The sequence below is a fragment of the Grampus griseus genome, assembly GCF_964374135.1.
Source record: "Grampus griseus genome assembly, chromosome: 17".
Lineage (NCBI taxonomy): Eukaryota > Metazoa > Chordata > Mammalia > Artiodactyla > Delphinidae > Grampus > Grampus griseus.
In genome coordinates, this window is record NC_139011.1 from 41493496 (window position 1) to 41507160 (window position 13665).

Sequence of the window (13665 nt, forward strand, 5' to 3'; positions counted from 1 at the left end):
GTTCTTTATGCCTCAAATGATATCTAGAGTTTTTCATTATGTTCGGTCTTTTTTTAAGCAGAAGTACAGTAGTGTCCTGTAAATTTAGATGGTCAGGTATTTAGGGTACTTGTGCATGGTTAGGAGAATATATAAAGTATCCAATAAATATCAGATGGTTTCACTTAAAGTACTTAACCAATAAAAAGTTCAGTAGTAGAAATTTGAATACATACTGTAATTAAGAGTTTTAATTTTTGTGTAAATCCTTGTCCCATTAATTATGGTTATTATAAATGACTCTCATTCTAAGATGTACTAAAGACAGTTGATCTAAGACTGAAACTTCACTCTGTGGCTCCCTGCTGCCTTATGTAATTTGTGAATTATTGAAAGGCAGCAAGGAAGAAATTAGAGGAAAAGATAACCTAAGGTGGGAAACATATGAGGAAAAGGATTTTCTTATTTTTAGGTTTCTCCTCTGAGGTTTAGAAGCTGAATTAGTAACATTTTAAAGTGCTATTTCTTTTAAGTTTTTTTTAGCCATCTATATGCTGCTCCTTGGAAACTACAAAAATAAAGCAACTTAAACAACTATTTGTTGCCAGGAAGCATAGCGTGGGCAGGTGCTAAGGACATAGGCAACTGTATTTCTTTTTCCTCTAGCCATGCCCCAAATGGCCATCATAACTAGATTCTTGTGGTATCTGCATTTTTCAAAATGTATGTTATGTAGTGTTAAAACATTCCATCATGCTTCCTCAATTTTCAAAGAGCTTTAGTACCCACAGGGCTTTGTAAAATCAGTCGTTTCTTCCTTTTTGGGAAAGAGGATGTATAGTAAGAGTATCGAAAAAGGAGCTATTTTAAATTCTTTATCCACAGAGTTTCATACATAATCTGTATGTAGCCTTTGTTTTAGTCAGTACTTTTTAATATACTTGTGTTTGCAATTACTCATTTTATGTTCAAAATGTCATATATGGTACAACATATGCCAAAGATTATATAACCTTTATAAACTTCATTAGCCTTATTCATGTTTTAAATTTAGTTAAGAAGTTTAAAATGATGTAAGTACTTAACTTGAAACTCATATTTTTAACTAATACCTTCTCTGGGCCTGATAGGTACCAAGAAATTAAACTTTCTATTCATTTTTATTTTTGAAGAATATTGATAACTTGATGACCCCAGAAGGAGTTGGCCTTACTACTGCCTTGCGTGTTCTCTGTAATGTGGCATGTCCACCACCTCCTGTTGAAGGTAATGTGGCTACTGTGCTTAAAAACTACTATTTTTTAGGCCTAGTATAAATATCATTTATTAAATAAAATATTCAAAATCTTAACCAATGATTAATATGTAAGTAATTAGAGTTTTTTTTTTTTTCTCCCTTATTTATATAAAGGTCAACAGAAAGACCTGAAATGGAATCTTGCTGTCATTCAGCTTTTTTCTGCTGAAGGAATGGACACCTTTATTCGGGTGCTGCAAAAATTGAACAGTATTCTGACTCAGCCTTGGAGACTCCATGTCAACATGGGGACCACCCTTCACAGAGTTACTACTATTTCAATGGCTCGCTGCACACTTACTCTTCTTAAAACTATGTTAACGGAACTCCTGAGAGGTGGATCCTTTGAGTTTAAGGACATGCGTGTCCCTTCAGCACTTGTGACTTTACACATGCTCCTGTGCTCTATCCCTCTCTCAGGTCGTTTGGATAGTGATGAACAGAAAATTCAGAATGATATCATTGATATATTACTGACTTTTACACAAGGAGTTAATGAAAAGCTCACAATCTCAGAAGAGACTCTGGCCAACAATACTTGGTCTTTAATGTTAAAAGAAGTTCTTTCTTCGATCTTGAAGGTTCCTGAAGGATTTTTTTCTGGACTCATACTCCTTTCAGAGCTGCTGCCTCTACCATTGCCCATGCAAACAACTCAGGTATCACTTCCATATAACATGCATCTTATAAATGACTGCAATAACACTTTTTAAAAAGCCAGTGATTTTGTTTAAAAAAAACAAACCCTCATCTCCTTCCCCTAAGAAAGACATAAAATAACTGGATGAGGGTGAGATAAAACTGAAGCAAGTTGGTCATTAAGGAAATATGGGAGTAACATTTTAAATAAATTCTTGTTAATGTGAATTTTATTATGCTGTTATGTGTACTTGTACTTTTGTTATTTTTAAATCCTTTTTCCCCACCTTTATCATGTGTTAGAATTTGCCATTAACTAGGTTGCTTCACCAATGGACTCTGCTCTACTGACTGCTAACCTGAGAACAATAAGATTTTTTTAGATGCATTGAATTCAAGCAAATGTTTAATTGTATAACAGAAAATTAAATGTTTTAAGTATACAGTAAAGATGTTCTTTTCATAACAGTTCTTCCTGAACAGTTTTTGTGACTATAAATAAATATTTTTAAAAATCTACGTACACATTATACTTTTTTAACAGGTTATTGAGTCACATGATATATCAGTGGCACTCAACACCCGAAAATTGTGGAGCATGCACCTTCATGTTCAAGCAAAGTTGCTCCAAGAAATAGTTCGCTCTTTCTCTGGCACAACCTGCCAGCCCATTCAACATATGTTACGGCGTATTTGTGTTCAATTATGTGACCTTGCCTCACCTACTGCACTTCTGATTATGAGAACTGTGTTGGATTTGATTGTAGAAGACTTGCAAAGGTATTTTGATTTTGCATTAAAAATTTTTTTCCTCAAGTTATTTTTGACACAGATTCATTTTTTTTAACTTAGAATTTGGAAACCAGGGTTTAGTGTGCTCAGATAATATGTGTACATATAAATATACACATATACATATATACAGACACACAGACACATGAATATAGATTAATTTTAATTAGGAAACTTTATGTCATTATTTCATGTGCAAGATATCTTGACGTGTTTCAAGATTGGGGTGTTTGAAAGGTGAGCTATGAAGTACTCTGATTTAAGAAAATACATTATTAAAAACCTGAATTTACAAAATTTTATAGTAATTGTAAAATGCCAGAGAAGTTGTGATACCCAAGGAATGAAATGTTTTATATAAGATTTGTGTAAGTTGATATGTGTTGAAAAACAAATGATTACGTAATGCCTTAAAATCAAGAATTTTGTTCACTAAATGTGTTGATTTTATTTCAGCACTTCAGAAGATAAAGAAAAACAGTATACTAGCCAAACCACCAGGTTGCTTGCTCTTCTTGATGCTCTGGCTTCACACAAAGCTTGTAAATTAGCTATTTTGCATCTAATTAATGGAACTATTAAAGGTGATGAAAGATATGCAGAGATATTCCAGGATCTGTTGGCTTTGGTGCGGTCTCCTGGAGACAGTGTTATTCGCCAACAGTGTGTTGAATTTATCACATCCATTTTGCAGTCTCTCTGTGATCAGGTATTTATAGTTATTTTTATAAATTTTTTTTGTGTGTATGTGTTTCTTAAAAGCTTCTCTTGATGTAAATCTTGTCTGTTAACAAAGAGATCGCATCTGTTTCATTACTCTTACTGTTGTTTAGGGAGATAAATTTGACCAGTGAGCCAACAATAAAATGATTTGGTGCTATATAACTTTCTTTGACTTTGTACTTCACAGGTTTCTCTGAATAGCTTTTTTCATTTTCTTTATGAGACACTGTCTTTGGATATTTACTTTATGTGCCATTGTATTCTTTGGGGTTGGTTATGTCTAGTATGTTCATTTTCCTTCTAATTATATTATACACCAATTCACTCTTGAATATTATAGTTTTGTGATTGGTTGAATTAATACCATGGTTTCTTGTTTGGACAATTTTTTAAAAAATCTATTTTGGCTGTGCCCCACGGCATGTGGGATCTTAGTTCCCTGACCAGGGATCAAACCCGCGCCCCCTGCATTGGAAGCATGGAGTCTTAACCACTGGACCGCCAGGGAAGTCCCTGGACAACTTTTGAAGGCGTCACAGGCTACTACATTTTAGTGTGTTTCAGACTACTGTGCTATAAACATCTATAAAGACGTTGACTAAAAGTAGTAGTATTTCTTCCTGCTGTTTATATTATTGACTTCCAGTTTATAGTTCCATGAATTAATGAGAATTGTTTTAACTTTTAGAGCCCATTGTTATTGCGATATTTGGAGATTTCTATGCCTAATGGCATTTTAGCTTGTCAGAATGCTCCTACTATCTAAATCAATCAAATATGATTTTTCCAGGCAGAATATTTTTAATAGGATCCCATCATGGAAGATTACCTTTTTCTAGCTAACCAAAACCCAGTTTGGTTACATTTAACACTCAAGAAGGAACATTTTTGGTGTGACTTGTTTTCACAAAAAGGGGATCTGGTAGAAAACAGTTTTGGACCAGGTAAAAAGGCTTATTTTAAGTCTTTATACCTCAGAATGTGCAGTCAACTGGTGTTTGTTAATGTAGTTCACGTTGGGTTGTATGACTGTGATGAGTTACACTTTAGCATCCTAGCTGCCCTGATCACTTAAGCCTCTTTCTTGGCTGGCCTCACCTTATTATATTTCCGTTCTATTCAAGCTTTGTTTTATAGTTCTAACCCAAGTTGAATACTTGCTTCCAGTGTGTTGAGGTGATTAAAGGCGATAACACATACTTAAAAATGTTTCTGTAATGTCTGCTTTACTTCTATAAAAAGAGTAGTGTGAGTTTTTAGTTATTTTTAGGTAAACTTGCTGACATTGAAAAACTTGAATTTTAAACGTATATAAAAACTACAGGAAAATATTGGAAGACTGTGCCTAAATGTTTTTTTTGCTCCATCCATTTCTTTTTGTGTTGTTTTTAATTCAAATATGGATATATTTATTAAAATTTATTTCTCTGATGCTTTCTTTATAAATTAAAAAATATTCAAATGAATGAATAATACAGTAATTTAAAATATTTTAGTACCAAAAGTACTAAGCTAACCATCTGAAGATAGAAATTACACTCAGTGTAATCCAGAAGGAACAATTTTTCAGAGAGATGTTCTTTTAAAATAAGAATACTGTGAGTCAGGCACAGTTGCCAAGTGGTAAGACGTTGGTCTCATAAAGTAAAATACTGTGAAACAACATATTTGTCTTTATTTCTTTAGGTGTGTATCCTTGTATTAACCTTTATAGAAGGACAAAACAACTCCTTTGTTCTTAATGTGTTTGAATCTATGTTTGGGATGGGACAGTAACCATAGTTTTTTGATAATTACTAATTGCTGTGTATTTCAGAAATAAAAACGCTAAGTGATAGTGACAATCATTTAAAAAAATTGTTTTTTCCCAACTCCCCTCCTCCCTCACAGGACATTGCACTAATTTTGCCAAACTCTTCTGAAGGTTCTATTTCTGAACTGGAGCAGCTCTCCAATTCTCTACCAAACAAAGAATTGATGGCCTCAATCTGTGACTGTCTCCTGGCTGTGCTAGCCAACTCTGAGAGTAGTTACAGCTGTTTACTGACATGTGTCAGAACAATGATGTTTCTTGCAGAGCATGATTATGGATTATTTCATTTAAAAAGGTAATGCTTTATCTAATTTAATATACTCTTGTATTTAAATCCCCCCATATTTATTAATTCATAGCTGTTGTAGAAGGTTGAAGGTATGATTTCTTTCATGTGGAGAAATTTCGTGTTTATGGAAAAGATTCATTAGCAATGAAAATTGCTAATAATAAAATCTTTAGGATTAAAAATATAAATTGAATAGATAGACATTAATGCAGGCATCTTGCAGTATTTAACAAGGAAATCTTATTGTTCCAGGGTCATTAATTCATGCTCTAAGATATTTGTTTTGTTGGTACATTCACTTGTAGTTCTTCAAAGATGACGGTAGTGTGATATTATGGACCCTAAAGCTGAAAGTGCTGATTCTGTGTTTTTTCTCTAGAGGAATGGCTGAGATGAAATTTGTTTGAAATGATGTAAATCTCATGCTGCTCAGTCTCTCAAGTGTAATTTCTGCTCCCATCTCTCTCTCCATGCCCTCATATTTTCTTCACTAGGGAGATAGTGGCTACTACATAGTTCTCCTTGGAATTTGTAGAAGTACGTAGAAATACGAGATAGAAAGGATTAGGAAACATGTATTTGTACCTCTCATTAATTCTTATAACATTGGTTGAAAACTTATGTTCCAGCTACTGTGCTTGGTGCTGGCTGCTACCTTTTCCACCTGCTTAGTCTGTCTATTCTCCTGTATTCTCTCTCAGTTGATGGCAACTGCTGAACATCCAAGTTCTCCCCCCCACCACCTCCCAATCTCTCACCAAAGTCTTTAAATTTTACTTCTTGAATGTCCTTTTTCCTAGTGCCTGGATATTTACTCTATATCCCTTAAGACTCATACATTACACATACAAGAAAACCAAAAAGCTTTCCTTGATTCCTCCATTCCTAGCTGGGTTAGGTGCTTTCACAAATACCCTTTGCATACCTCTGCCATAGCACGATATGTGATGTCGTTGGCTCTGCTAGATTCATGTAAGTCATCATAACCTATTCCCTTTTCTTTCTTTAGCTCTGATCTTTCTGCTAAGCTCCAAGTAACCCATGTATCTGTTTGACATCTCTACTTGGCTATCTAATGGGCATCCAAACTGAGCTAAAGCAGAGCTCTTGATATTCTTGCTTCAAACATGTTTCTGTCCTGCTTGTCCTGGTAAATATTAAACTTCGAGATTCTTGATTCTTCTCTTTTCCTCACTCCCTACATCCAGTCCATCAGTAAGTCCAGTTCATTATGTTTCCAGAATACTTCCTGAATCTGATGACCCTTCTCCACCTCCATAGTTACCACCCGTATCCGGTCCACTCTTTTCTTTCATGACCCATTGCAGTAGCCTCCAATCTTCTCTTCTTACTTCAACTATTGTCCCCCGAAAATACATTTTCTTAGCACTCAGACTGATCTTTTTAAACTTATAACAAGATACGTGTCACTGTTTTGCTTAAATCCTTCTGATGGCTTCCTGTTGCACTGCAAATAAAATTCAAACTCTATAATGATCTTTAAGCCTCTATACAGTCTGACCCTTGCTTATCTCTTTGACTTATCTCATAGCTCTTTTATCCTCAGTTTTGCTCCCTGTCAGGCTCATTCCTACCTCCAGACTTTTTTTTTTCCTAAATGCTTTTCCCCTAGATTCTTATAGGACTTATTTCCTCACTTCACTCAGGTATCTGTATCAATATATTTCCTGTCTAAATGCCTGTCTAAAATAGCCTATTCTTTGTGTCCCCATTCCTTATTCCCCTTTATATTTTTCACTGTATTTATACTGTTTGACATTACATTATATAGACTTATTGCTTATTTGGTTGTCTCCCTCACTAGAATATAAGCTGCACAAGGACAGGGACTATTTGCTTGACTGTACTCCCACCAGCACCTAGAAACCTGGTTCATAGTAGACATTATGAAGGAACATTTTGTCCACAAATATTTATTGAATGCCCTCTTCTCTGGGCCAGACACTGTTCTAGGTGCTGGAGATTTAGTTAAAAAAAAAAAAATCCCTGTCTTCTTGATGCTTTCATTCTATTAGAGGTAGACACATGCTAAACATGTAAATAAAATACATAGTATGTTACAGAAAAACATAAAGTAGGGCAGAGGGATAGTGAGTGCCAAAGTGAGGGTGAGAGTTGTCATTTAAATGAAGTATGGGGAGGTGATCAGGGAAGCCCTCACAGAGAAGGTAGCCCTTTAACAAAGAACTGAGGGAAGTGAGTGAAACGTTAATATGCTGGGGGAGAGCCATTGCAAATAGCATGCCTAACTTGTCTGAGAAAAAGCCTTGAGGCCATGGTGGTTGCTCCTAAAGTGAGTAAGCAAGGAGAAAAATGATAGGGCCTAGGGTCAGAGAAGTAATGGGTAGGTGTGGGGAGGGCAGATCATCAAGGGCCTCTAGGTTTACTTATAAGGGCCATTGTAAGGTTTTGAGCAGAGGTGTAGTATGATCTGGCTTTTTAAATAAACAGATCACTATATACTTTTCATCTAGTCCTGAAGCAGGCCCCACTCAAGAAAAAAAATTTTTGAGATAATATTAGACTTTAAGAAGAATTACAAAAATAATAGTACAGAGTTCAGATATACCCTTCATCCAGCTTACCCTTGTGTTGATGTCATATATAGCCATTGAATATTTACCAAAACTAAGAAACTAAGCTTGGCATAATACTATTAACTAAAATACAGAATTTATTTAGGTTTTACCAGTTTTTCTAGTAATGTTCTTTTTCTGTTTCAGGATCCAAGATAGGATCCTACCTTGCTTTTAGTTTTAATGTATCCTTTGTCTCCTGTATCCTCATTTTTCATGACCTTGACATTTTTGGAGAGCATTTGTAGAATGTTCCTCAATTTAGTTTTGTCTTATGTTTTCTCATAATTAGATTGAGATTATGCTTTATTGAGAAGGATACTACAGAGGCAGTGTACCTTTGTGAGTACATCATATCAGGAAATACATAGTGTATTAGTGATGATATTAACCTCGGTCACTTGACTGAGGTGCTGTCTGCCAGGATTCTGCACAGCCAACTTACTAATTTTCTGTTTTTAAGTACTAAACATTTTGAAGAATATACTTTGAGACTATGTAAATGTCCTATTTCTACTTAGAACTTTCGTCCACTCATTTTACTGTCCATCAGTGAATCTTGGCATGTGGCAGTTATTACTGTGGTGTTCTAATAGTGATTTCCTATTTTTCTCATTCCTTTCTCATTTAATTGTCCTTCTGTAAGAAAGAACTCATCACTTTTCCCTCATTTACTTATTTGGGTATATCAATATGGATTCATGGACTTTTTTTTCTTGTATAATAATTGAACACTATTGTTATTTATTTTGTTGTTCAACTTATGTTACTGATTTTGATTCTTCTTATTGGCTAGAGCTGGGAAATATATGTGTCCTAAATCATGCATATACACAAATCTACGTTTATTTTTTCATCTACTTATTTTATGTATGTACTTAAAAAATATCTTTCCATTTATCTGTCTGTCTGTCTGTCTGTCTGTCTTTCTGTATTTCTGCCTGCCTGCCTGCGCTGGATCTTAGTTGCAGCATCTTTAGTTGCGGGATCTTTAGTTGCGGCATGTGGAATCTTTTAGTTGAGGCATGTGGAGTCTAGTTGCGGGATTCGGGGTCTTTAGTTGCGGCATGTGAACTCTTATTTGCGGTGTGTGGAATCTAGTTCCCTGACCAGGGATCGAACCTGGGCCCCCTGCATTGGGAGCATGGAATCTTAGCCACTGGACCACCAGGGAAGTCCCTGTCTGTATGTATTTTTTTAAATGAGTCCATACAGATACTTTGATTCTAATACAATATCAGAAGGTTGATTCTAGCTTTCCCCCTTTCTTTGTAACCTCACCCATGTTTTATAATACACAGTTCTGTGGATTTTGACAAATGAGTAGAGTCATGTGTCTAGTATCTCATTTCCATGCAGAGCTATCTACATCACCCCAGCAGTCCAGTGTGCTACCCTTTTATAGACAACTTCTCTACAAGTTTACCAGCAAAATGCCAGATTTTGGTATTGCTAGTTTTTTTTTTTTTATTGTAGATATTCTAAAAGGTGTGTAGTGGACCCCAGTTTTTGATAGACCGTATAAGTAAGGTTCACTTTCTTAAGGTTATAAGTAGAGGCTAGTAATTGGTATAGTCCAATTTTGAACCTTTACTTTTTCCATTAATTGTATTATCTCTGTATTTAATATCATTCCTGTTCGTTGTGCCTTGTCCATTTTATTATTTTATCAAGTTCTCAAGAGCACGAGTCTTCTTTCTCTCTTTTGTATTGCTTTACCCAAATCTTGAAATTTTCTTTTGATCAACTATGAACTGTGTAAATGCATAGAATAATTTTAGCAGGGCTGTATATTGTCATGATTTTGAATACATATCGTGATTGTTTCTTATGCTTAAATCTCTTTATATTAGGGGTTGGTAAATTGTGGGCCACAGGCCAAATCCAGCCTTTCTTGGAACATAGCCAGTATTTATGTGTTGTCTGCAGCTGCTTTCCCACTGTATCAGCAGTTGAGTAGTTGTGACTGAGACTGATGTTTTGTATAGAGAGAAACAGATTGAGTTATGTATAACCCCATAAAGCCTAGAATATTTATCATCAGGCTCTTTACATAAAAAGTTTGCTGATGCCTACTCTGTACCCTTAATTTCTTTCTGTCAGATTACAATGTCATAAAGTTAATCATTCTTTGTAGTTACATAAGTTAGGCTTTCTGGTCAGGCTTTTGAGACAGCTATAACCTCACGTTAGAGAAATCCTCAGGTTATAAAAAGTGTAAAAAAGGGAACCTGCAAGTTTATTTTGCTGAGTTTTATAGCGTTATTATTGGGGGGAAATTTTTTCTTTCAGTGTTTTTGAAGTTTATCCTTAAAAGGAGATACCAACTATAAAAAATGCTTTGTTAAATAGTTTGTGTGACAGGTAACACCAAAGTACTTTTTTACATTTTTTGAAATGTAAAATTTTAATTTTACTAAATTTTAGGCTGTCTGAACTGATATAGTTCATTTTTTAAAATTAATTAATTTATTTATTGTTTATTTTTGGCTGCGTTGGGTCTTTGTTGCTGTGCGCGGACTTTCTCTAGTTGCGGCAAGTGGTGGCTACTCTTTGTTGCAGTGCACGAGCTTCTCATTGTGGTGGCTTCTCTTGTTGCAGAGCATGGGCCCTAGGTGTGTGGGCTTCAGAAGTTGTGGCACACGGGCTCAGTAGTTGTGGGTCACGGACTCTAGAGTGCAGACTCAGTAGTTGTGGCACACGGGCTCAGCTGCTCGACGGCATGTGGGATCTTCCCAGACCAGGGCTCAAACCCGCATTCCCTGCACTGGCAGGTGGATTCTTAACCATTGCACCACCAGGGAAGTCCTGAGATAGTTCATTTCTTATACTAGATTTATATGCTCAAATTTTAAGAAATTGCCTATTTTCTTTATTTACAGTTCTTTAAGGAAAAACAGTAATGCTCTGCATAGTTTACTGAAACGAGTGGTCAGCACATTTAGTAAAGACACGGGTGAACTTGCATCTTCATTTTTGGAATTTATGAGACAGATTCTTAATTCTGATACAATGGTAAGTATATATATGTATTTGGTATTTCTTATATTTATAAACTTTTACATATGTTAAAAAAATCGCTTGGGTTCAAAAATACTTGGAATAACGGTTTTTGGAACTTGGAACTAACAGTACTGTTTTTTTCTGTGTCCTCACCCCACTATAAGTACGGGGTTTTGATTTATCAAAAAAGTAGATGTTTAAGAGTAGAATTTATTGAACTCTAATTTATTAGGCATCATTATTAATTTGTGAATACTCTATGATTTACATTTTCTTAAAAGAGAGAAAAATACTACCTATAGTGCATTTATTTTTTTACCTCATTCTTTACATTGAGTTACCTTGCTAGAGTCAGTCAGAATAGTCAAATTTTATCAGTCTCTTAATCAAATATTTACTTAGTGTCACTTAATTGTACATTTACTGGCTCTGTTTTGGATGTTGTGATTTTTGGGGTGAATGTAAAGCTTATTATACTGGAATATTTTGGATCCATCATAGATACAATTAAAGATTATTTCCCTAGCTTTAAAATATTATTGTTAAAATCTAATTAAAAATTTCTCTCATTAGTATTTATCAAAATTGTGGTATATATTGTGGACACAATTCTAGAAGCCACTAATAGGCCTGCCTTTAAAAAGTGTCGAATAAGTTTGGGAATGTCTCCCAGATGGAGCTCAACTGCACATTAGTATATTAAAAGCTCTAAAAGGCCCTGGATGAATAGAAACTTGCTTTACTGCAATTTAATCCAGTTTTGTCCAAATGTATTGCCTGCAGAATACTTGTGCGTCTGTGTGTGTGTGTATGTGTATGTGTATGTGTATGGCTGTTAACATCCTATGGGTTTGATATTCTGTCAACATTGATTTAAGAAATGCAGCTCATATTTAAGATTTCTGTTTAGAAAGAGTTATCGAGGACCTGTATAGTACAGCATTAACAAAATAAATGTATGTGATGATTTCATAAGAAAAAATTAAATTTACTGTTTAGTATATTTCTCTTAGGCATACAATTTATACTGAGAATATTTCCTCCAGTAAGCCCTTCTTGGCTGCCTGTTGTGTTTGCAGTTATTGTTGTGCCAGTTTTATTGGCAAATTATTATTTGTTCTGTGTCATATGTAGTTTATTAAAGTGATTAAACTTACCAGATACTTTGATTCTGAAAGATTGGTATATTTAACAGTAGGACTGTAGCTACATACTCTAAAGAGATTTTAGTGTCTTACTTGATGGAAGACCACTTATTAGTCTTACCAGATGCTAAGTGACATGTTAATATCAGTTTGACAGATTTTTTTTCTTTTTTTCATCCAACAAGAAGCCATAACTTTATTAATGATAAAAACAGTACAGATTTCTAACCCAGCTGCAGTTACTCTTTTGAAACACCAAAAAAGGCCCTCTTTTCAGATGGTTACATTGTTAATTTCGTAATAGCATTTACAATATTACCGTTGTTCTTCAGGGCTCAGACTGCCTTTGCTCTTGACACATTTGCTTGTGACATGACCAATTCTGTGTCCTTAACTTCCGCACCTGTTTCATCAGTCTCTTCCTCTTCACTCTCCTCCTCTTGTACAGTTGGAGTCTGTGTGTTTTCTTGAATGTTTGAGACAGCTTCACCTTGAACTTTGAATTTCTCAGCGGCTGCTAACTGTGCTTGCTGAGATAAATCCTTGATCTTGGCTTCCCCCAAAACTATGTAGGTATCTGAAGCTAGGCTCTTGTATACTTCTGGTTTTGTGATGAGAAAAAGGACATTCTTAGATTTCCGGATAGTGACTCTAGTAACCCCTGTAACCTGTCGAAGATCCAGTTTGGACATATCCTTCTGTGCCTTCTTTTCACTCTGACTCTGTTTTGCTTTACTGACTGGTTCTTCATTGATTTCAGCTGCTGCTGCCAGCTGGGCTTGTTGTGTGGTTGCCTGTGTAGAATCCTGTTCCTCAAGCTCTGGTACTGATTCATCACTGTCAGATTCTGTTCGAGACCCTGTCTCACCCTGGGACTGTGGCAACTCCTGCTCTGTAGCAGGGACGGTTTCTGTGGCTTCACCAGGCATTTTGTGCGGGGAACGTGGAACCAAGATGGTGGCAGAAAGAGAGCAAGTGAGAGCGTGACCCATGCCTGTTGCAGGACAGTTTTCTTAAACGTGTCATCAGTTAAACAGTTTCTAATCAGAAACGACTAACCAGTGTTCATTCATGCTGTCCAGGTTCTTCTGGGCTCTCAGGACTGCTGATTAATGCTTTTATTCATCCCTCATCAATAAATTTGCTTTTCTTACTTCCTTCATTGAGGTCAGTACCACCCTGTTTAATTTCTAAATTCTTTCCCTCTCCCTTAGATTCTTTCCCTGTTCTTTCTACTCTGTTGTGTTCTTCCTTAATCAGAGGAAAATATACCCCTGTATCACTTCATTTCTATCTATGAGGTACATCTTACCCCTTTTAATAACCTGCCCGATTCCTTTTCCATCTTCTGTGTTTCTCTCTCCCGTCTACCCTTGCGTTCTGGTGGA

General features: G+C 35.6%; 2 protein-coding genes across 3 annotated transcripts in view; one reads left to right on the forward strand and one right to left on the reverse strand.

Moving 5' to 3' along the window:
* The window catches only part of VIRMA (vir like m6A methyltransferase associated), a 61232-nt gene that overhangs the window by 33600 nt on the left and 13967 nt on the right, over positions 1–13665 (forward strand). For both annotated transcript variants that reach the window (XM_082674575.1, XM_082674576.1), the window contains exons 12-17: positions 1152–1245; positions 1391–1935; positions 2460–2695; positions 3164–3416; positions 5321–5538; positions 11012–11144. In XM_082674575.1, the coding sequence (XP_082530701.1) occupies positions 1152–1245; positions 1391–1935; positions 2460–2695; positions 3164–3416; positions 5321–5538; positions 11012–11144 (1479 nt within the window). The remainder of the gene's footprint in view (positions 1–1151; positions 1246–1390; positions 1936–2459; positions 2696–3163; positions 3417–5320; positions 5539–11011; positions 11145–13665) is intronic.
* LOC309835349 (nascent polypeptide-associated complex subunit alpha-like) lies at positions 12613–13215 on the reverse strand (the record flags this gene model as incomplete). Its single annotated transcript, XM_082674782.1, has 1 exon — positions 12613–13215. Exon 1 carries the CDS (start codon positions 13204–13206, stop codon positions 12613–12615), a length of 594 nt encoding a protein of 197 aa, XP_082530908.1. The 5' UTR covers positions 13207–13215.